This window comes from Nelusetta ayraudi, unplaced genomic scaffold (assembly GCF_046127955.1).
Source record: "Nelusetta ayraudi isolate G7.1 ecotype Tasmania unplaced genomic scaffold, CSIRO-AGI_Nayr_v1 ptg000138l, whole genome shotgun sequence".
Lineage (NCBI taxonomy): Eukaryota > Metazoa > Chordata > Actinopteri > Tetraodontiformes > Monacanthidae > Nelusetta > Nelusetta ayraudi.
Window position 1 is genome coordinate 312,694 of NW_027466188.1, and position 22,157 is coordinate 334,850.

General features: G+C 44.1%; 1 protein-coding gene across 1 annotated transcript; it reads right to left on the reverse strand.

Moving 5' to 3' along the window:
* Nucleotides 1-517: 517 nt before the first annotated feature.
* LOC142879631 (uncharacterized) lies at nt 518-9,935 on the reverse strand. Its single transcript, XM_076013007.1, has 5 exons — nt 9,730-9,935; nt 8,532-8,705; nt 8,029-8,202; nt 2,020-2,233; nt 518-526 (listed from the first exon to the last, which is right to left on the reverse strand). The coding sequence occupies exons 1-5, from the start codon at nt 9,933-9,935 to the stop codon at nt 518-520; spliced, it is 777 nt and encodes a 258-aa protein (XP_075869122.1).
* Between the last annotated feature and the right edge of the window lie 12,222 nt (nt 9,936-22,157).

Sequence of the window (22,157 nt, forward strand, 5' to 3'; positions counted from 1 at the left end):
GGACTCACAGTCCTTGAACGCATCATCACACAGACGTTGACTGTTGATGGAGATGATGGAGTGACTGGTGAGAAGAAGCAGACTCTCAGTCACATGTCAAGTGTGGAACATATGAAGGTCAGGTGACCATGGAGTGTTGGACTGATACTGAGGCCTGATGAAGATGAACTGATCAATAATTGACTGGTGAACTGAGAGAAGAAGCAGTTTGGCAGCAGATGTTGGATGAATGAGGAGCAGCTGGACGACACCATCCTCCTCTCACACTGACTGGGAACACTGGACCTCTGCTGTGGGATCAACTGGCTTTTGTGCTGGAACCATCATCCACTGCTTCCAAACCAGTACTGACCTCACAGTCTGCAGTTGATGGTCACTGCTGTGGACAAGATCCATCAGTGGCTTCACTGATGATTCCTTCAGGTTGTTCAACCTCAGGTCCAGCTCTCTGAGGTGGGAGGGGTTGGACTTCAGAGCGGAGAGCAGCCAATCACAACTGACCTCTGACAAACTGCAGTCAATCAACCTGAATAGAGAATAAATGATGGAGAGTTCATAATGATGGAGCGTTTTTCCAGGGTGTCATCACTCTGAAAATCAAAGTGAAATGTCGACTTCAGAATCTGACACTACAGAAAATGTCACCTTGAAATTAAATCCTCAGTCCAAAACTAATGTGTGTTGAAATGATGTTTGGTCACATGACCACTGATGAACAGAATGAAGTTTTCATATTTCTGGATGTCATTTTGATATGAATCAACCTTCAGTTCAATGTTTATTCAACATGTGTGATGAAGTGTGTTTGGTGCTGAAACCATCATCCACTGGTTCCAAACCAGTACTGACCTCAGAACCTCCAGTTTACAGTCTGGACTCTGCAGAAAACCACTCAGCACCTTCACTCCTGAATCCTGCAGCTGGTTCCAACTCAGGTCCAGGAGTCTGAGGTGGGAGGGGTTGGACTTCAGAGCTGAGAGCAGCCAATCACAGCTGAGCTCTGACAAACTGCACAACTCCAACCTGAATAGAGAATAAATGATGGAGTGAGTGGAGTTTTCATCACTATATGAAATTAAAAATATGAATGTCTATAACACTGTAATGTCCATTAAACCAATCAGAAGCACAACAATAATACTGAAATAATGAATCACCACAATAAAATATTTTATATCAACCTGTTTAGTCATGTGACCACTGATCAGCTGTTAACAATGTTGGAATTCATTGATTCATTTTGCCTCAAAGGTTCAGTGTGTAAAATCAGTGCAGATTTATTGCTGAAAGCTTCATATACAACCGTCAATATAGTTTGAAGTCTTTGATTAGTAGAAAATAAAAGTCCTCTGCTTTTCCTGCCATTAGAATGCTTCTTTCTAGAAACAGACAGAACGTCAAAGGTCGTGTCCATCTTGCACCGCCATGTTTGTAGGCGGCTGGTTGGGAAGATGAGTTTGAGAGACAGTTTCATATTGATGGTTGGAGGCTGGAATCCTCTAATAAAGCAAATGCTGAGAACAAATGGTTATTAAGTGACTGAAATGCAGTGGAATCTTTTCTGCATCTTGCTCATCAATACTGAACTGACTGAGATGATAGAACCTGCATTGACCCTTGACCTTCTGCTGAGTCCAGCTGGATCTATCTACAGTATCTAAGTGCTCATACAGGTGGCTAATGCTAGCGCTAGCTGAAAATCATGCTAGCACTGGACTGTCTGCTGTGACTATGACTGATTGTGATGCTAATAGATGGTTGTAATATTTGTGTTGATGGAACTTTATCATTATACAGAGAACTAGACACCTTTGCTGTCAACCACATCCTTTATGATGCTGGAAGGCTACCGTAGTAGCAAGTAAGCACTGCAACTACGGTACTGCAATCTGATGGCACTAGATGGCAGGATTTTACATACTGGACCTTCAAACCCAGTTTCACTCATTTCAAACACAAACCAGTGACTGCAAATTGAATTTCCAACAGCAGTGAAGTGAAAATCATGACAACAATAACAAGAGTGATAGAAGTTGTAGAGTGAAGAGGGTGAACTGACCTCAGAGTCTCCAGTTTACATTCTGGACTCTGCAGAAAACCACTCAGCTCCTTCACTCCTGAATCCTGCAGCTGGTTGTCACTCAGGTCCAGGTTTCTGAGGTGGGAGGGGTTGGACTTCAGAGCTGAGAGCAGCCAATCACAGCTGAGCTCTGACAACCTGCACCTCTCCAGCCTGAATGTAGAATAAATGATGGAGAGTTTATAATGATGGAGAGTTTTTCCAGGGTGTCATCACTCTGAAAATCAAAGTGAAATGTCGACTTCAGAATCTGACACTACAGAATAAAATGGGAGAGGGAGGGTGAGTGAACGAGTGCTGCACTGTGGAGTCCATTACTGGCTCTTGATGATGTTGCTGTCTGGGCCCCCTTGCACCAAAGTAGGATTGCGTCATCCAAGATGAGTCACTAAGCCTTCAGCGTTCAACCAATCCACAGCACGTGTGTCCAGGCTTCATGGGTTGCACTAAAAGCCATCCAGGATGAGAAGACACAGATTCATCAAGCCAGGTGAAAGCTATCCTGGATCAGTGCGCCATGCACGCGGCTTCCTTCCATAGACCCCGGTTATGGAGCTGGGATTAACGGATTGGCCATCTTTGACCTCCTCATAAGCCTCCATGAGGATTTGCACCTGGGACGGGGATTCAGACTCTCGAACTTTCTTTTTTTTTTTGTAATTTATTGTTTATTTGGAGAAGCAAGTGTACAGACATTTCTCTTGCGTACAATATAAAGTCCACATCAAGTGTGGATATGAAAATATAATTGCTAATCCAGTATTTTTTTAACAACAATAACCATAACAGAACGGAACAAGTGAGCAAGTGAGAGGGTCTACTCCATTCCTTTTAACATAAAAAAGAAAGAAAGAAAAAAAAAAACACAGTAAAACGTGTATCATCTCATGAACCAGTCTAGCAGTGTGTATCATGACAATGATTTTACAGAGCAGTCAAATTCAGTTTACAGAAATTACAGCTTTTATATATTCCGTCCATTTTGTCCATATCCTGAAAAAGGAGTCTCTTTGACCTTTAAGACAGAATGACAATTTCTCTAGAATGTAAATATTCTGAACAATATCAATCCATTCATCAATTGTAGGTGCTTCAGTCCTCAACCATTTTCTCGTGATAGTTTTTTTGCTTGCTGCCAGAAGCATTGCCATGAGTTTTTTATCTGACAAATTCCAGTTATCCCATGAGATGTCTCCTAAGTACAGGACTTCACATTTACAAGGAATTTTCTCAACAAAAATGTTATTTAAGTGCATGCACAGTTGATCCCAGAATGGTTTGATCACCGGACAACCCCAGAAGATATGGTAATGATTTGCCTTGTCTGTCTTACATTGTCTCCAGCAGGTTGCACTGTTGCTGTGATGTTTTTTCTGGGCAGGGGTTACAAAAAACCGAACAATGTTCTTCCAACAGAATTCCCTCCATGAATTGGAGCTTGAGGTCTTCCATTGAAATTTGTGAATCTTTTCCCAGCTTTCAACTGAAATAATTAAATTTCCTTCTTTTTGCCATTTATTCCTTATGTAGTCTGTGTCAACTTGTTTGAACAGCTGAATACCATTGTATAACTTGGAGACAACTTTAGTACAGGAACCTGATTTCAACAATGACAAAAGCACTTCTAAGAATCCTGGTCCAGCTGTTTCCCAAGTTTCTTGTAGATTATGATTATAGTAAGACCTAACCTGCAGATATCTGAAGAAGTCATCCTTCTCAAACCCATTTGACCTTTGAAGTTCTTCAAAACTCTGAAACACCCCCCTCTTGATAAATGTATAATAGGTGGTTAATCCTTTTGAGATCCATCCCTTGAATCTCCCGTCATTCTTGTTTGGTTTAAAAGCCGAGTCAAAAGCACACCACTTGAACATTTTGATCTGGTTACCTAAATGGCAAATTTTCACTATTCTTCTCCAAGAGTTTAGCATTGTGTATAACATCGAGTCATGCGGTATCATCAAAATATTCTTGTAGTTCTTTGTCCATCAACATCGATAAGAGAGGTACACCTTCCACTGAGGAACTCTCTATGTCTTTCCATCCTGCATTGTATTGTGGACAGCATAGATAGATTAATGGTTTCAGTTGAGCTGCAAGATAATATTCCTGTAGGTTGGGAAGACCCAACCCCCCTTTCTCTTTCTTCAACTGCAGTGTTCTGTACCTTATTCTGGCCTTTTTCCCTTGCCAGATATATTGTGATATTAATCTGTCCCATTCTGTAAATTGTTTCTCCGGAATCAAGATAGGTAAGCACTGAAATAGATATAACAAGCGTGGACTGACTCAACTCTGGAGTGTAAATTGAAAAAAGGGATCACATTCCATCTCTGTATGTCTATTTTTAGTCTTGATGTTAGGGGGCCATAGTTGGCATCGAAAGTCCTGGAAAATTCTTTTGTTAGAAAAACCCACAAATATTTTATGGAATCCGCCTCCCAATTCCATCTATACAAACTCTTAATTTTGTTTGGAGGGACATAATTCAGTGTTAAAACCTGAGTCTTGTTGATCTTAATCTTGTAACCCGACAATGAACCATATTCCGCAATCATCTCCATTAATATGGGTATAGTTTTAGTTGGATTTGTTATAGTTAGTCTTAAATCATCAGCGAACAGGGATAGCTTTTGTTCACCAGAGGCCATCGCAACTCCTGTTATGTCAGGCCTCTGCCTTATCCTTTGGCTCAAAGGCTCTATAATGTATCTCTAGTGTGTTTAACTCATCCAATTCTCTTTTCACTTCCTTGATTTTAATATTTGTTACCTCCCAGAAGGTTTTAGAATGCTCCTGTTGGAGTTTCCTTAACTCCTCCTCCAGTTTGTATTGTTTTTGTAATCTCATTTTCTTTTCGTTTGAGGAGATCGCTTTTATTTTACCCCTGATCACCGACTTTAACGCGTCCCAGAGTATAATTGGCCCCACCTCTTCATTGTCGTTTTCATCCAAGTATCTTTTAATTTCATCTTTCAAATTATTTTTTAATAATTTTATTTTTCAGCAAGTTTGTGTTAAACCTCCAGAGAGTGAATCTGTTTTTCTCAGTCAGAAAAAAAGACATATAAATTGGACTGTGGTCCGAGTTAGGGCTCTGGCCGATTTCACATTTTTCTATCCTATGAATATCATCTTTGAGCATGAAAAAATAATCTATGCGTGAGTATACTTTGTATGGAGGGGAGTAATGCGTGTAATCCCGACGACATGGATTTTTAACTCTCCATACATCCACCAATCCAGTTTCTTCTAACATGTTTCTGATTCTTTTACTGATAGTTTGTGTATTAGATTTTCCATTAGACAAATCCAAATTCGGGTTTAATCTAACATTAAAGTCCCTGGCATATATCAATACCCCTTGACTTTTTGTTACTGTCATTTCAAATATGTGTCTATAGAAGGTCCAGTCGCTACCAGGTGGAGCATAAACATTAATAAAAGTTATCAGGACGCCATCAATTTTCCCTGTAGTCAAAACAAATCTGCCTTCCTTGTCTTTATGTTCTGCAATATGTTCATAGTGCAGGGTACTTGATATTAAAGTTGCCACCCCTCTTCGCCTCCCCGAAGCATGGGAAGAAAAATACACATATTTATATCCCATCTTATTCAACTTGGCATGTTCGGAATCGTCTAGGTGGGTTTCCTGCAGAAAAGCTATTTGGACCTTTTCTTTGTTTAATTTAGATAAAATCTTCCATCTTTTTATCGGATTATGCATCCCATTTATATTGAATGAAACCACCTTCAGTTGTTTTCTTTCCATTTAAGTGATGTCTTCCATTTCACCAATCACATTGGAGAGCCCCCTCAAGCCCACTAGAACTAAAAGAACATGAACAGATAAAGCAAGAACATACATACTCACTGCACAATGAAAAAACAAAAAAACAAAAAACAAAACAAAACAAGCTCGGCTTCCAAACAGGGGTCCATAACCTAGACCCTGTTGAGCTTCTTGGTGACAGCCCGGAAGGGAATGTCCTCCCAAATCTATTGGTGAGGGCCCTTCAGGTGGCAGCAGCACAGTTCCGGATGGACCCTGACGAACCTTTTTGTGAAACTATCATCTTTAACTTAGCCTATGTAGAAATTTCTATCTGAGAAGTGTACCTCAAGAGGAAAAACGTGGTATCCTTCAGTTCTCAAGGAGCTGGTGGTGATGTTCTCCTAAATGCCCGGAGCCTCTCTTTGTAGTTGACTTCTCTTGAAGAGCTGGAGGCGCCTTTCTCTCTTCTCCCTCCTGTCCTAGTCCAGGTCAGCCGCTCGATCTGCTCCTTCAGGGAATCAGGTGAAATGATGACTTTCACTTTGTAAACTCTTTTGACCATGTCCTCCGTAGCCTCCTCTATGTTGTCGTAGGTTCTGGGCCCTTCTTCATATCTCACTCGCAATCTCGCCGGAAAAAGGGTCTGGAACGAGACCCCGTTCTCCTTCAGAGCCCTACGAACCTCCGTATACTCTCGTCGTTTTCTGAGAATGGCTGGTGGGTAGTCGTGGTCGAGATTTATTCGCTTTTCACGCCAAAAGAGTCCCTTTTGTTGCCAAGCCTTGCGCAGTACAGACTCTTTCATTTTGAAGCTCGAAAACCTCACAAGTATTGAACGTGGTGATACATTCTTCGGGGGTTGCGGTCCCAGCGCCCGATGTGCTCTTTTTATCCGCACGTCTGCCGCGTTCTCGACCAGACCGAGCCCCTCTTTCAGTAAGGTCTCCACAAATGTAGTCATCGACTCCGAGTCCTTCTCGGACTCCTCCGGAACACCGTAGATCCTGACATTTTCCCGACGAGATCGACTGTCCAGGTCCGTTAGCTTTTCTTCCAGCTTCACGTGTAACTTTAGCAGCCCGGTTAACACTTCCTCCGTGTTTAGAGCCCTCTCTTCATTTTTCTCCACCCGCTCCTCCACTTCGCTGATTCTTGCATTCGTTTTATTAATTTCCTCCTTGATAGACTTCAGTTGTTTGTTGTTTTCCTGACGGAAACCTCTCAGTTCTTCTAGTAACACTTCTAAGCTAGCCATCTCGTCCTCGCTTCTTCGTTAGCCCGTGGCTTCACGGAGTTAGCTGTAACTACTTCCTTTCTCTCGCCGATTGTTATATAGAAGCAGGGGCTTCGTTTGTCGTCTTACCCCCTCTGTACGTTTACCGTGGTATGTGGAAATTATATTACTCAACTGGATGGGGGTAGGTCTGTGATTTCTTCGGTTCTTTCGGGAGCCGTTCTATCGAGCTGCCATCTCCATGAGTCTCCAGACTCTCGAACTTTCAAAGCTCGCGAGCTTGGAAGCCCAGACTCCCAGGTCATAGTCATGCGCACCAAGCATTCAGCCAAAGGGATCTTCCCTTGGCCAAGCAGCCAGGGCGCATGATCAATTGGAGGCATAGTGACAGGACCGTCCACTGTCACAAAAACAAGCTCATGTTACTCTTTGATGTGTCTTCATCTTTCTATGGGATGTGTATTTTTATATAGGATGCATGGCAACGTAGAAGTCATGTTAGAAATTATCCAATGATTGCAATATGATCTCAACTCATTTCTTTATCATGATTGAAATGAAATGATTCCAAAGCTTGAAATAATGACAGTGGCTGGAGGTGAATGTGATAACAATGTGCAGTGTTGAGTGGAAGAAGCACTGCCTTCCACTGGTGGTGACTGTTGACTGAGACAAGGATGAAATAGATCCTGGAACTCAGCCTGGTCTGGAGCAGCTCACTCCACACAATAAATCTCCACGGTAACTTCTAGCAGAACATATCTCACTTCCACCTATCCCACTGTTGCAACCACATCAAACATCAATTGATCCAGGATAACCAAGATATCCCGGCTTAATCCCTCATCCTAGTTTCCTGCAACAGGGCCCAGTCAAGTGAAAATCATGACAACAATAACAAGAGTGATAGAAGTTGTAGAGTGAAGAGGGTGAACTGACCTCAGAGTCTCCAGTTTACAGTCTGGACTCTGCAGAAAACCACTCAGCACCTTCACTCCTGAATCCTGCAGCTGGTTGAGACTCAGGTCCAGGTGTCTGAGGTGGGAGGAGTTGGACTTCAGAGCTGAGAGCAGCCAATCACAGCTGAGCTCTGACAACCTGCAGCTCTCCAACCTGAATGTAGAATAAATGATGGAGAGTTTATAATGATGGAGAGTTTTTCCAGGGTGTCATCACTCTGAAAATCAAAGTGAAATGTGGACTTCAGAATCTGACACGACAGAAACAGAGAGGGAGGGAGAGAGGGTGAGTGAGTGAGTGCTGCAATCTGAAATCTGACCATTAGATTGCAGTATTTTACACACTGGACCTTTAAACCCAGTTTCACTCATTTCAAACACAAACCAGTGACTGCAAATTGAATTTCCAACAGCAGTGAAGTGAAAATCATGACAACAATAACAAGAGTGATAGAAGTTGTAGAGTGAAGAGGGTGAACTGACCTCAGAGTCTCCAGTTTACAGTCTGGACTCTGCAGAAAACCACTCAGCACCTTCACTCCTGAATCCTGCAGCTGGTTGAGACTCAGGTCCAGGTGTCTGAGGTGGGAGGAGTTGGACTTCAGAGCTGAGAGCAGCCAATCACAGCTGAGCTCTGACAACCTGCAGCTCTCCAACCTGAATGTAGAATAAATGATGGAGAGTTTATAATGATGGAGAGTTTTTCCAGGGTGTCATCACTCTGAAAATCAAAGTGAAATGTGGACTTCAGAATCTGACACGACAGAAACAGAGAGGGAGGGAGAGAGGGTGAGTGAGTGAGTGCTGCAATCTGAAATCTGACCATTAGATTGCAGTATTTTACACACTGGACCTTTAAACCCAGTTTCACTCATTTCAAACACAAACCAGTGACTGCAAATTGAATTTCCAACAGCAGTGAAGTGAAAATCATGACAACAATAACAAGAGTGATAGAAGTTGTAGAGTGAAGAGGGTGAACTGACCTCAGAGTCTCCAGTTTACATTCTGGACTCTGCAGAAAACCACTCAGCTCCTTCACTCCTGAATCCTGCAGCTGGTTGTCACTCACCTCTCCAACCTGAATAAAGAATGAATATTTGATTCCTTCCATGGTGTAAATGTCATATTCAGAGTCATTCCTCCCTGTTGATGATCCAGATGTGCGGCTGTTGGGATCACTGAGTCATTCCCTCAAAGGAGTCATTGTGCCAGTGTGTTGTCAACACAATAACAACAGCAGTGTGTCAGTCAGTGTGCAGCCAATCAGCAGTGAAGATGGAAAATAATCAGTGAGTCCTTTGTGTGCTTGTGGCTGTTTTCAGTCATCAGAGTCTCGTTACAAGTCAAACACATTCAAAGGACAAGATGAAGAAATACTGCTGCACTATTAATCTGCCTCTAATATTTCTTCACAGGATCTTCTGCTCAGTCATGTGACCTTCATCACCAATCAACAACTTCCGTTGAGCTCTCAAGTGACTGGAGACATTTTCCACACTTTCTTCCACCATCCAAAGTCTTTTCTGGCTGCAGATTGTTGACATGAAAATATCAACAACATCCACTTTGTCTAGATGAGTCTTTAATATCTGCTTCAAAGTCTTCACACTGAGCAGCGTTACACACCAGTTGTCATCTGCTGACACACACTGTCCACCAGTAGAAAGCAAGAACTGACCTGAGAACTTCCAGTCTGCAGTTTGGACTCTGCAGTCCAGCACAGAGCAGCTTCACTCCAAGATCCTTCAGGATTGTCCAACTCAGGTCCAGCAGTGTGAGGTGGGAGGGGCTGGACTGCAGAGCTGAAGACACCACTGGCACAGTGAAGATCTGAGAGTTGAACACTGAATGAAGGAGAGCAGAATGAGAAGTTGCTGCTTCCATCATCATCATCATCATCATCATTACCATCATCATCACCACCATAATCATCATCACCATCATCATAATCTTCATCACCATCATCGCCATCACCGTCATCACCACCACCATCATCATCATCATCATCATCACCACCATCACCATCATAACCACCATCACCATCATAACCACGATCATCACCATCACCATCATCACCATCACCATCATCACCATCACCATCATAACCACCATCACCATCATAACCACCATCATCATCATCATCATCATCAACATCATCATCACCTCCATCATCATCATAATCATCATCATCATCAACATCATCAACACCACCATCACCATCATCTTCATCATGAATGATTGAAGAGTTGATTTTGGTTGACAGTGTAAATTCAATCAATCTTGTGCAATCAACTGACAACAATGAAAAAGAAGCTTCCCAAACAAATGTGCACATTATAAAGACTCACAACAACAAAAACATAACAACTGTGTGAAGGAAAAAGCAGCAGGCTGAAGCCCAAGCTGATTCTTGCCTGTCCTATACAGTCCATAAGATTAGCTGGAATAATTAGTCAGACAAAATCAAAAAGGAAAAAAAGAGAAGTGCAACTCAACAAAATATGCTTGACATTATTCTTCATCATTGACTCACAATTCAACACACACACACACACACACACACACACACACACACACACACACACACACACACACACACACACACACACACACAGTGTTTACATACCTTACTAAACGTATCACAGCCTTCCTGCAGTTCCTCACAGCTGGAATCAGTCTCAATCTTCCCTCCCAGGTTGTGTTGTACTTGCTGGGGTCCAACTCCTCCATAACCTCCTCTGACATCTGCAGCATGTAGGCCAGAGCTGAACACTGGATGGCTGAGAGTCCCTTCTCTGATCTGTTCTCTGACTGCAGGAACTCTTGGACCTCCTGATGCACTGACTGATCCTTCACCTCCAGCAGACAGTGGAAGATGTTGATGCTTCTGTCAGGAGAAACATCACCAGTGTTCAGCTCCTTCAGGTTGTTGATGACCTTCTGTAAGGTTCCTGTATGATTGTCAGTGAGACCCAGCAGGCCTCCTAAGAGTCTATGGTTGGATTCCAGACTGAGTCCATGGAGAAAGCGAACAAACAAGTCCAGGTGACCGTTTGGACTCTGCAGGGATTTCTTCATCATCTTCTGAAGGAACTCATCCAGGGATTCTCCAGAGTGACCATCTTCTGTCCTCTTCCAGTTGGTGTGACAGTGGAAGCTGAAGACTGCAGCCAGAAACTCCTGGATGCTCAGATGAACGAAGCAGTAGACGGTTTTGTGGAAGATCACACTCTCTCTTCTGAAGATCTCTGTACAAACTCCTGAGTACAAAGAGGCTTCAGTCACACTGAGACCACACTTCTCCAGGTCTTCACTGTAGAACATGATGTTTCCACTCTCCAGATGTTCAAATGCCAGCTGGCCCAGCTTCAGAAGAAGCTCCCTGTCAGCCTCCGTCAGCTCCTGTGGACCTCCTCCATACTTGTGCTGCTTCCTCTTGGTCTGGACCAGCAGGAAGTGTGAGTACATGTCAGTCAGGGTCTTGGGCAGCTCTCCTCTCTGCTCTGAGCTCAACATGCTCTCCAGAACTGTGGCAGTGATCCAGCAGAAGACCGGGATCTCACACATGATGTGGAGGTTCCTGGAGGCCTTGATGTGGGAAATGATCCTGCTGGACACACCTTCATCTCTGAACCTCCTCCTGAAATACTCCTCCTTGTGGTCATCGGTGAAGCCTCCTACTTCTGTCAGCCTGTCCACACATGACGGAGGGATCTGATTGGCTGCTGCAGGTCTGGAAGTTATCCACAGCAGAGCCGAGGGAAGCAGATCTCCTCTGATCAGGTTTGTTAGCAGGACGCTGACTGACTTCTTCTGAGTGACGTCAGTCACCACCTGGTTCTTCTCAAAGTCCAGAGCCAGTCTGCTTTCATCCAGGCCGTCCAAGATGAAGAGAAGTTTGCAGACATGCAGCTGCTCTGCTGTGCATTGGTCAGCACCACTCTGACTCTGAGTCCCTGCTGCTCAGGTGAGGCTTCAAAGATCTGGCTGCACCTGATTGGACGGTCGTGGAGGCTCTTCTTGGTCTTCTTGGTCTCCATGGTCTCAGAGGTCTTGGTGGTCCTCTTAGTCTTCTTGGTCTTCTTGGTCTTCTTTGTCTCTGTGGTCTTCTTGGTCTCTGTGGTCTTCTTGGTCTTGTTGGTCTCCAGCTGCCTGACCTCATGCTCTCTGTTGACCTCCTCACTCAGTCCCTCAGTGATGTAGAGGTCAGTGTAGATGCTGTTGAGGAGGGTTTGACTTCCTGCTTCTTCACCTTCAGTCGCACGTTCACATCTCCTCTCCAGACTGATCTTCTGCTGCTGTAGAAGCTCCTGCAGACCATCATCAGCCTCTGGAGCAGAGAAAAGGTTGGAGAAGAAAACATCAGTGTGACAGTGTGAGCATCATTTTCTCTCCACAACTTTACAGCTGCTGTGGTGAAGCTGCTGTGTGACTGTTTGCTCTCAACGTCCCTCAGTGAATCTTCTCACTGGAGGTCCTGACGTGATCTCAGAGGGAGAAGTGAAGGAGGTGCCGGTGGACAGTCTTACTGTGATCAGTCTGGCTGTGACTGGCAGGTTGCAGTGCTGCTCCACACTGAAGACACAAGGACTCACCTGATGGAGCAGACCGGTCCCAGAATGAGCCAATGAACCTTCTGTATAACGAGGACGTCCAGCTCATCCTGGCCTGCTGCTGCTGCTGCTGCTGCTGCTGCTGCTGCTGCTGCCGCTGTAGAAGCTCCTTCAGCTGCTGCTTCTCACCACCAGGACTCCCCTCCGTCTTCCTGTGGAGACACTTTGGCTTTGAGTGAGTGGATCAGTTGTTGGTGTCCATCACTTGTCAGCTGTTTTTCTGACTCCATCATTAGTTGGATGGAATCATTGTCTCCATCAACACTAACTGACAGCCTGCTGGCCTCCTAGTGGGCTCTTCACAAATCACTTCTTGTCTTTTGCTCTCTTTTCTAAATTCAATCCCTTCATGCAACTTCACAATCAAAGAATTTGAGCCACAAAGAATGGAGCGCAGCCGTTAATGACGGCGTCTTTTAGCCACCACGTTGCGCCCGTCATGGATTTGTAGCTGTTTTCTAGGCTGGTCTTGTCACATCATCTAATATATTATTAGATGACATATTCATCTATCAAATGTATATTTTCTATCTGGTGTGGTTGACACCTGGTGGGCTCTGGTTGAGCAGTGGCTCTGTGGAACTGGTCCTTTGTTTCTCAGCAGACAGAGACAGTGGAGTCACTGACAGAGTGGGTGGGAGAGAGGGGGGGGGGGCAGAGAGAGAGAGGATTGATTGATTTTCAGCAGTATTATTATGTTGACATAGTTTTTCTATTGGCTGGAAATGTCTTGTTGCCAGGCAGAAAGATCAACTCCACAGTATGATACAACTGATGCTTGCATTGTGGCTACAAACAAAACCAAACAAGCAAAAACTGGTCAAACAGCGCCCCTCAGTGGCAGAACTGGGAGCTGCGAGGACCGACGCGTCATAGGAAGGTTTGAAGGTTCAAGGCCACATTTGAACACATTGTGTTTCTTATTGACATATTATAGAGTGACCTGTCTGAAATATCTGCCTGTTAATCAATGTGTTATTTTTTCAGCATGTGTTCATTTCTCTGTAAAGTCTGCAGTAGAAGGTAGTTTTGACTCGAGGGCGCCCCCTGGCAGCTCTTTCCAGAACTACAGTTGCCATCACTTGTTGGCAGTCCATGATGACGGTGAGAAAAATGTGATTTCCTCTTTGAAGAGCTGCACCTGTTTCTCCCTGACGTGATGAGACTGGACACTTGTTGAGGGATGTGACACTTCCTGTCAGCTCCTGAGGACAACAAGGAGGCCGAGCCTCTAATGCCCCCTACTGGCTACACTCTGGAAGAGCCCTCCCCCCATCCTCAGGACCAAGTGATCCTCCCTCAACGTGAACACATCACTTCCATGTGAGGAGAGAAGAAGAGACGGCAGAAGTCAGCACTCACACTTCAGTCCTTGAACGCATCATCAGAGACATTCACTGTTGTTGAGTGAAGATGATGGATTCACTGCTGATGAGAAGCAGACTCTCCGTCACATATGTGCTGTGTCTCAATTCAGGTTCTGCACCCTTCAGTCCAAGTGTCCTCCGTCTGAAGGAAGCGTTCTTCGAGGACCCAGCCTAGAAGGACGGACCAAACCCCGCCTCCCCGGTAACCACTGGGGACGGTCTAGCCTTCAGTGTATTTCCTCGTTGCGTCACCACCGTTCCCTCCGGCTGGCCAACCCCGGAAGTGACGTTTTAATAGTATCAAGCCATTGGTTCGCCATCTAACAATGCTGTTGGATGATCAAATAAGTAAAATCCTACGTTAAAAACGGGATACTTTATGTGAAACTTCAATATTTAAATTTATATGTCGTGTCTTTACCAGTATTGGCAGCGGGACGGCTTGACTGGTGAGAGGGGCATGATGGGAAATGACACGATTGAGCAGATCAGGACTAAAATATTGATCTGTCCAATACGTGGATTCTCAAATCAATACTCCAGTATTCTGAGGCCTTCCATTGTTTCTCTGGGGTACAGCCAGATAGAAATGCTCCAACTCTGAATGACTGCTGCCTGCCTGCCTGAAGGGCCTCTGCTAAAATGATACAAATTGGTTATTTGACCAATGTTAAAGTTTTGCTCATTTCCTTCCTGAAATTCACCTTGAAATCCCACCCCCAGTTGGGATCAGGATAATACAGTTCTTTTTGGATCAAAGTTCTCCACATCCTACTGCAATGTTTTCAACAACACAAACTGAAGCTTTGATCCAGATTAAAATTAGGATTGGATTACATCATCTAATCCCATTTCAGAATCCTTCTTTCCCTTTTCAACCCGTTTCCAAGATTCCATCCAATCCCAGAACCAACATCCAATCAGATTACCAGTGAAGGTGTGGGCGGGGCCAAGGCTGATGGGACCGACCAATAGCAAGGTGTTGATTTTTCAACATCAGGTGTTGATGATCAAGCAGGTGTTGTCATCAACAGCTCTGTTGAGTCAGCGGTTCATCTGTATTTCCGGGACAAAGGCTGCTCCTTCCAAGACTCAAAGGTCCAGATTTTAGACACAGAAGACAGATGGTTTGAGAGAGGAGTGAAAGAAGCCACCTGTGTCCACCTAGAGCGACCCTCTGTGAACAGAGAGGAGGACTCCTGCTGCTGCTGCTGCTGCTGCCTCCAGCCAACATGCAGCCAGACGGAGAAGCACTTGGACTTTGAGGTGCTCTTGGGATATTTTCTGATTCTTAGATTCTCTGATCAGTGTTTCTGCTCCCACTTCCCTGAAATCACATGACGCTGTGTTGAGCTGAAGTGCAGCCACGCCCCTCTCTCTCTGCCAGGGTGCATCCAGTGTGGCTGTGGCTCCCAGGAGCAGTTGGAGTGCAAGAGGTGAAGATGGTCTGGTCCTCAAGGAGCTGCTCACTCCATCAAAAGACAAGGGCAGCAAACATTGTGTCAGAAGCAGTGGCAGGAAAACAGTGGCAGAAACTGCACAAGGAGCAGAACACACTGCAGGACAAAGCAGTGATGGACAAATGAAGCTTGTGGGAAACATCCAAGCACTGGAGCCACTGCTTGAAAATGGCTGCAAATGACTGCAAGCTGCAGTAACACTGCCCTCTGCTGGCCACACACACACACACACACACACACACACACACACACACACACATCTCAATGAGCAGCATTCAGGATGCTGCATTTATTGTAGAGAAGCTTTGATGCTGAAGTATCATTGCTCTGATCACCTTTGACCTTAAAAAGCCTTGACTTGAAATAATCTCTCTCTCAGGGTCAAAGGTCAAGGGTCAGAGGTCAAGGTAGGTCCATTACTACTGTTATTCTCATTGCTTTGTTAATTAAAAAAAGGTTTCAACAATAAATGTTGTACACATGTGTATTTTTGTAAGCATCTTTCACATGTGTATGTTCTTAAACGTGTATATTTCAATAACATTTTAATAATCCTTTGTGTTTGATCTTCAATGTCTTTTTTCAACACATTCTATCATCTGCATGCTTTACCATCTCTTTGAAACACATTCTAATAAATATTGCAGTGTTTTTCAACATATTTTTCAATGCATTGAAAGCTCCTCCAGTTCTCCAGTCAACTCATGTCTTCATTCTGAGGCTGCTGGTGCAATTCCTCCAATCAAATCATCAACACATCAACTGTAGTCAGAGACTTTCATCATCACTATGGACACTGTTGCTTTTCCCGCCGCTTCATCGTTCAACTTTGGCTTCACTTTCAATAGGATGCCGCACTTTTCACGCTCGCCTCCCCTGCAGTCCTCTGGCGCCCCCCAGTGGAGGCTTTGAAAAGCGCAGGGCCAGAGGGATCAGTGGCACTGTTCAAATCCACATTCACTGACTTTACCTTCCTGTTGTTGAGTTGAAACTCCGCCCACCCTCCCAGTTTCAGGGATCCTGATTGTAACGGAACAATTGAATCAGGGGTCAGACGGTTGGAACCGGGTCAAAGGTCAAATTCATAGGTCAAAGACGTGTATTTCAGGAACGGAAGGTCATATAAAGATGATTCCACCTCTGGCCTGTTCAGAAGGGAGGAATTATGTCAGAGAATCCAGGTTTGAAGTCAAACTACGTCCCGGGGGCCATATGCGGCCAATTACACTCTCCAATCCGGCCGACCAAACTTGAAGGAATTATATTAATAGTCATTAAGTCATGAAATAGAAAACAATGAAAACAATTATTTTGTTGTGTTCATTATTTAATTGCCATTAAAGCAACATGTTGTCTACACATCCCCTGATATATGTCTTCCTCCAATGAGAAAGCGGCCCCTCTGTCATATTGTGGAAGCCATTATGGCCCACCAGTCAAACAGATTAGAGGCTCACTTAGTGTTGGAGTTGGGCTTGGTTCAAAGTAGCAAGAGAACAAAAGAGGATTTGCTTCAGAATTGAACCAACAACCAGGATTGGAACCCTGGTTTTCAGCACCACAGTAAGCAGGCTAACCCACTGAGCTAAGCTGCTAAGCAGGTTCCTGAGGTCTGTGCAGGGATGTCACTACATCAATAGACAGCAGTGACTTGACATTGGTGCGTTTCAACACTGGACTCTGCAGGAGAAACAAACAGCCACAGTCACTTTGTACAAGTGCAACACAACAAGTGGAGCTGAAGCCTTTTAGATACAATGAAGAGGAAAGAAAATTCTCCTCACTCTTTGAAAATGGAATTCAAACAGAGTTTGAAAAGAGGGAAGGAGGAGCTCTGTGTTGGGAGTCAGCATTGGGCCCCACAAGACCGTCTTCAGCGCTGAGAAAGCAAAGAACTACAGAGGCCTCAGTGCTTCACCTGACACACTGACACACACTGACACACACACACTGACACACACTGACAAGCAGCGACACAGACACACAACAAAGGACAACAAGTTGCCAAAACCAAAGATTCTTCAACTCATTTCCTCATCAGTGATGAATAATAGAAGATCATCAGCATCAAATCAATCATATATAGGTCACTGTATGATTTAATGACACAGTTTATAGTCACGTGTTTACCAGAAGCAGTGGGCTGTATAATAGGATGTATGAACAGGGTGACCGATTGACCTCCACAGTGCTCAGGCTAACAAGGTGGTTAGCTCAGTAGGCTAAATCTCTCGCTGTGGTTGTAGAAGATGTGGCTTCAAATCCCACTTGGTACCACATGACCAGGTTTTTACTGTGTATATTTGTACTTTATACTATAGCATGTGTTTTTTTCTGGTTTTCAGACATGTTGAGATTTTGCTTGGAGTAGCGCCGTCTCGTGCTAAGCTACCACAGGACTTTTTTAATAACTTTTAATGAAAGTATTTAAAATTCTTTGTACTTGGAAAAAAACAACATTGTATGCAGATTTTTTCAACTGTTCAGAGAAGAGCTTCAATCAGTTCTCCAGGAGCTGCATCCCATCAGCCCACAGATGGCTCAGTTAATAAGACAACTAACTGTGAATCACAAGGTTGTTGGTTCGAGTCCCACCATGGGCTGAGACTCCAACGGCCCCAAAAGATCAGTAGAAGTGACTTCAGAGTTTTCACGTAGCTCAGCATGAAAAGCAAAGTGTCTCTGAATACTGGATGCTTCAATTGAGATGACAAATTGCTCCTCTTGAATTGAAAACACTAGTCCCTACTGAGTGCCAAAACCTTTGCCAATACTCTTTCTTTGCACACTTTATGATTCTTCCTACCCTGGCTTGTGATCTTTGATATACAATAAGACTCTGATCATTAAGATTCTGTTTGAAGACTTTCAATACCTTGTTTCTGCTTTGAATTGCCTCATCACAACCACCTGAGCCTTGGTGGTCAGCTTTTAACTAGCAAGCCCCTCCCTCTGGACCAACCCACAATGAAGTGGCAAATGACAAAAGCAGCCAATAGAAGGCCTTCAGTCAACATTAGAGGCTCCCTACCATCACTCTCACAAGCAAAACAAAAATACACACAATTCCACTGCTTCCCCCTGACAAGTCAACCTCAAAGTCGTAGCACAACACTCCTGATTGGATGATTACTGAAGCACACGTGATGCTCCACTATCAGCAGCAGCCCTGTGCAGATGGCTACTTCCTGTTAGCTCTATCAGCAGCACTTGAGAGCAGCTCTGGTTCCGACCCAGTGACTGTGGAGGAGGGAGACAGCAGTTAACAGAAGCCCTCAGCAAACAATGAAAGGATGAGTGTGTATGAATCAATAACCTGACTGGCCTTAACACACACTGTGTGTGTTCTGCAAATATACTGACTGAAAAAACATCTCCTTATGTTTGAACTGTTCAATGTATTCTATATTGTTGTCTGTTGTTTGAAATGATTCTCTTCCTATGTTGACATTTGACTTTGGATTGATTGTAGATGATGGGAGTAGAACTCTGTTCAAGCCCTTTGGGCTTCGTTCCCTCCTTGTTTTAAATTGTGCTCAATAAATCAATACAAATACAAATATATGTGAGGGTAGGTGATGGTGTCAATGTTCAAATGTTTCTTGACAATGACAGAGGGGAATCTTTTTTTTCCCTTGTCCTGTCTGGCCATCATGAGCAGCAGAAGTGTGTCTGAATGTCTTCATGATGGCTGACAGATTTGATTCTCAAAGGCGGAGCTTGTGAGCCCAGGGTGTGAATGACACGGGTGGGTTCAGGAAGGACCTGATGACTGCTTTGATTCCATTTTGATGGATGAGTGATATTGTGGCCAGGACTGAGGGAGGGACAGAGAGAGAAAAAGAGAGAAAAAATTGGATGGAAGTGAGGGCTTGGGAGAGCAACTGGCAACAATGTACAGGTATTGTGTCCAAACAACAACAGATATTAGTTTACATAATTAATGATCCAAAAATGAACTCATTCAAATAGTAAACAGATGAACTCAGAGCTGGTGGGGAAGAGGTCCAGAGCAGTGAGCCCCCCTGGCCAGAGGCCACCAGCCCCCCGAAGAGCCAGGACCAGAGGTCTGGGAGGCAGACACCCCTGGATGGAGGACAGGAAGCACAACCTGGCCCCCGGATGGATGGGGACCCCCAGGACAAGAGAGTACCAGAACCAGGCCCTGGACCAGAACCCAGGCCCTTCACCCACTGGACAAGACAAGGCACGACAGAGAGGCTGGTCACATGGAGCAGCCTCTGAAAGACTGCTTTGACTCCACAGACTGGGACGCATTGCAGGGCTCTCACAACCACAACATGGACCAGATGGTTGACTGCACTACGGACTTTAGAAACTTCTGTATGGACGCTGTTGTTCAAGTTGGATCTGGACGCTGCTTTGCCAACAACAAGCCCTGGAGAACCAGCGACATCAAGGACCTTCTGAACCAGGAGAAGGTCTTCAAAGATGCTGAGCGACAGGAGTTCCAGCGGGTCCAGAGGGAACTCAGAGTCCAAGTCAAGGAGGCGAGGGAGCAGCACAGAAGGAAAAATGAAGAAAGGATGCAGAACAACAATATGAGGGAGGTGTGGGAGAGGATGAAGACCATCACTGGCTGCAGCTCAAAGAGAGGTGGCCACTGTCAGAAAGCTCCCACACATGTGTTGTTTAGTGCTCACCACTTGGGGGCGGTGTTGTACCTCTGTTGGCCACCGTCATTCACTCATTTATTACGTCTGTGCCTGACTGCACCTGATAGCGCTGTCAGTCAGTCAGTCATCAGCCTCCCGGCACGTCACTGCCCCCTACCGGTGCGGCGCGGTACTTTCTGCCTGGCCTGGTGTATTTTCACTTCGTTCACACGTATTTTCATGGATCATTAGAAAGAATATACTGGTCACAAACACTCATTGAATGTATTAGACAGCCTGTGGAACTTCAGCAGATGTAGTACATCAGTAATAGTAGTAATCAAGCATGATAGATAGATAGATAGATATTAATACATTTTATTTGTATGGCACATTTTAGAAACCTCAGACACTTTACAAAGTCATTAACATAATAAAATCAATAGTGTAGTGTGTCTGTTGATGAGCACCATGGTCTTGGCCTGGGCTTGAAGAAGCAACCATCTCTTTGAAATGTCCCACTGTGGATCTCCACATGATCTTCTGTGCAACAGTTTGTCCTGTGAGCTCACTGGAAGAGTCTGCAGAGGAAGCAGAAGATGAGGGTGTCTACCTCTCAGCTGCAGCAGCTCACCATCTTCACCACTGTGCTGACTGGTGGAGGCGTCGCCACCATGTACTACCTACAGCAGAGTGAGTTCCATTCACTAACACCATTCACACCTTCACATCTCTGTGTGTAGGAAGAACTCTCTGGAGCTGCTTCAATGGACCACAGTGACAGACAAAACAAAGCATCCCAGCACTGCAGGCCACCAAACTACCAGTGGAGTTAGAATCAGGTTCTTGATGTCTGAAGATTCTGTCTGTCATGAACAGAGTCGGGTCGGAACCGCAGCGGTACCGTCTACACCGTGTGCACAATTATTAGGCAAGTTGTATTTTTGAGGATTAATTTTGCTATTGTACATCTAGAGTGCTTTTGATCTATCCAAAATGTGAACAAACCATCAAACCTGAACATTTAAGTAGTAAAAGTGAAGTTCTGGCTTTCTTATGAGAATATCTTTATGTACACCATTATTCGGAAACTATTAGTGTGCACAATTATTATGCAACTAAATGAAAAACAAAGATTTTCGCATCTCACTTGTTTATTTTTACATGTTAAAGTCAGAATTAACAAATAAACATTTCAGAAATAATAATAATAATAATAATAATAATAATAATAATAATAATAATAATAATAATAATAATAATAATAATGAGAGCAGGCCTTCGCTGAGGCTCAGTCCCGAATATTAATAATAATAAAAAAAAAAAAAACAGTCACCAGTATAGCCACCCTTCTTTTCAATAACATTCACAAGCCTTCCATTCGCGGAGTTTAGTCAGTTTCTTGATCTGGTCAGAATCAACTTTTTGTACAGCTGCCGAAACACTGTTCAGAGAGGTGCACTGTTTACCTTTACTCTAAATGTCCTGCTTAAGAACGGCCCAAAAGTTCTCAATAGGTTTTAAGTCAGGTGAAAAGGGGGACCATGTCATTAGTTTTTCATCTTTAAGGCCTTTACTGGCCAGCCACACAGTGGAATACTTTGATGCATGTGATGGAGCATTGTCTTGCATAAAATCAAAGTCCTCTTGAAAGATGCAGACTTTTTCCTGTACCACTGCTTGAAGAAAGTGTCTTCTAAAAATTGGCAGTAGGTCTGAGAGTTGATTTTGAGTCCATATTCAACCCAAAAAGGTCCAACTGCTCATCTTTAACAATACCTGCCCATACCAGTACCCAGAGATGGGGACTCGAGTTAAAGACTCGTACTCGAGTCGTACTCGAGTCGCATTTTTGGAGACTCCAGACTCGACTCGGACTCGACCCTAAAAGACTCGAGAATTGACTCGACTCGAGATCAAAGACTCGTGGGCAATCTTTAATTTAATTTAATTTTTTTGTTGTTTTATTTATTTATTTATTTTTCACAAAACCACCTCCGATGCGCGACGCATCGCGTCACATCCCTCCCTCTCTCCTTCATTATCAGTC

What these genes read in the sequence shown, in the direction of transcription:
- LOC142879631 (XM_076013007.1), bottom strand. Translation starts at nt 9,935, where the DNA reads ATGGAAGCAGCAACTTCTCATTCTGCTCTCCTTCATTCAGTGTTCAAC. An exon ending in TGCAGACTGGAAGTTCTCAG is followed by an intron (nt 8,706 to 9,729) that starts GTCAGTTCTTGC and finishes TTCTACATTCAG; the next exon opens with GTTGGAGAGCTGCAGGTTGT. An exon ending in TGTAAACTGGAGACTCTGAG is followed by an intron (nt 8,203 to 8,531) that starts GTCAGTTCACCC and finishes TTCTACATTCAG; the next exon opens with GTTGGAGAGCTGCAGGTTGT.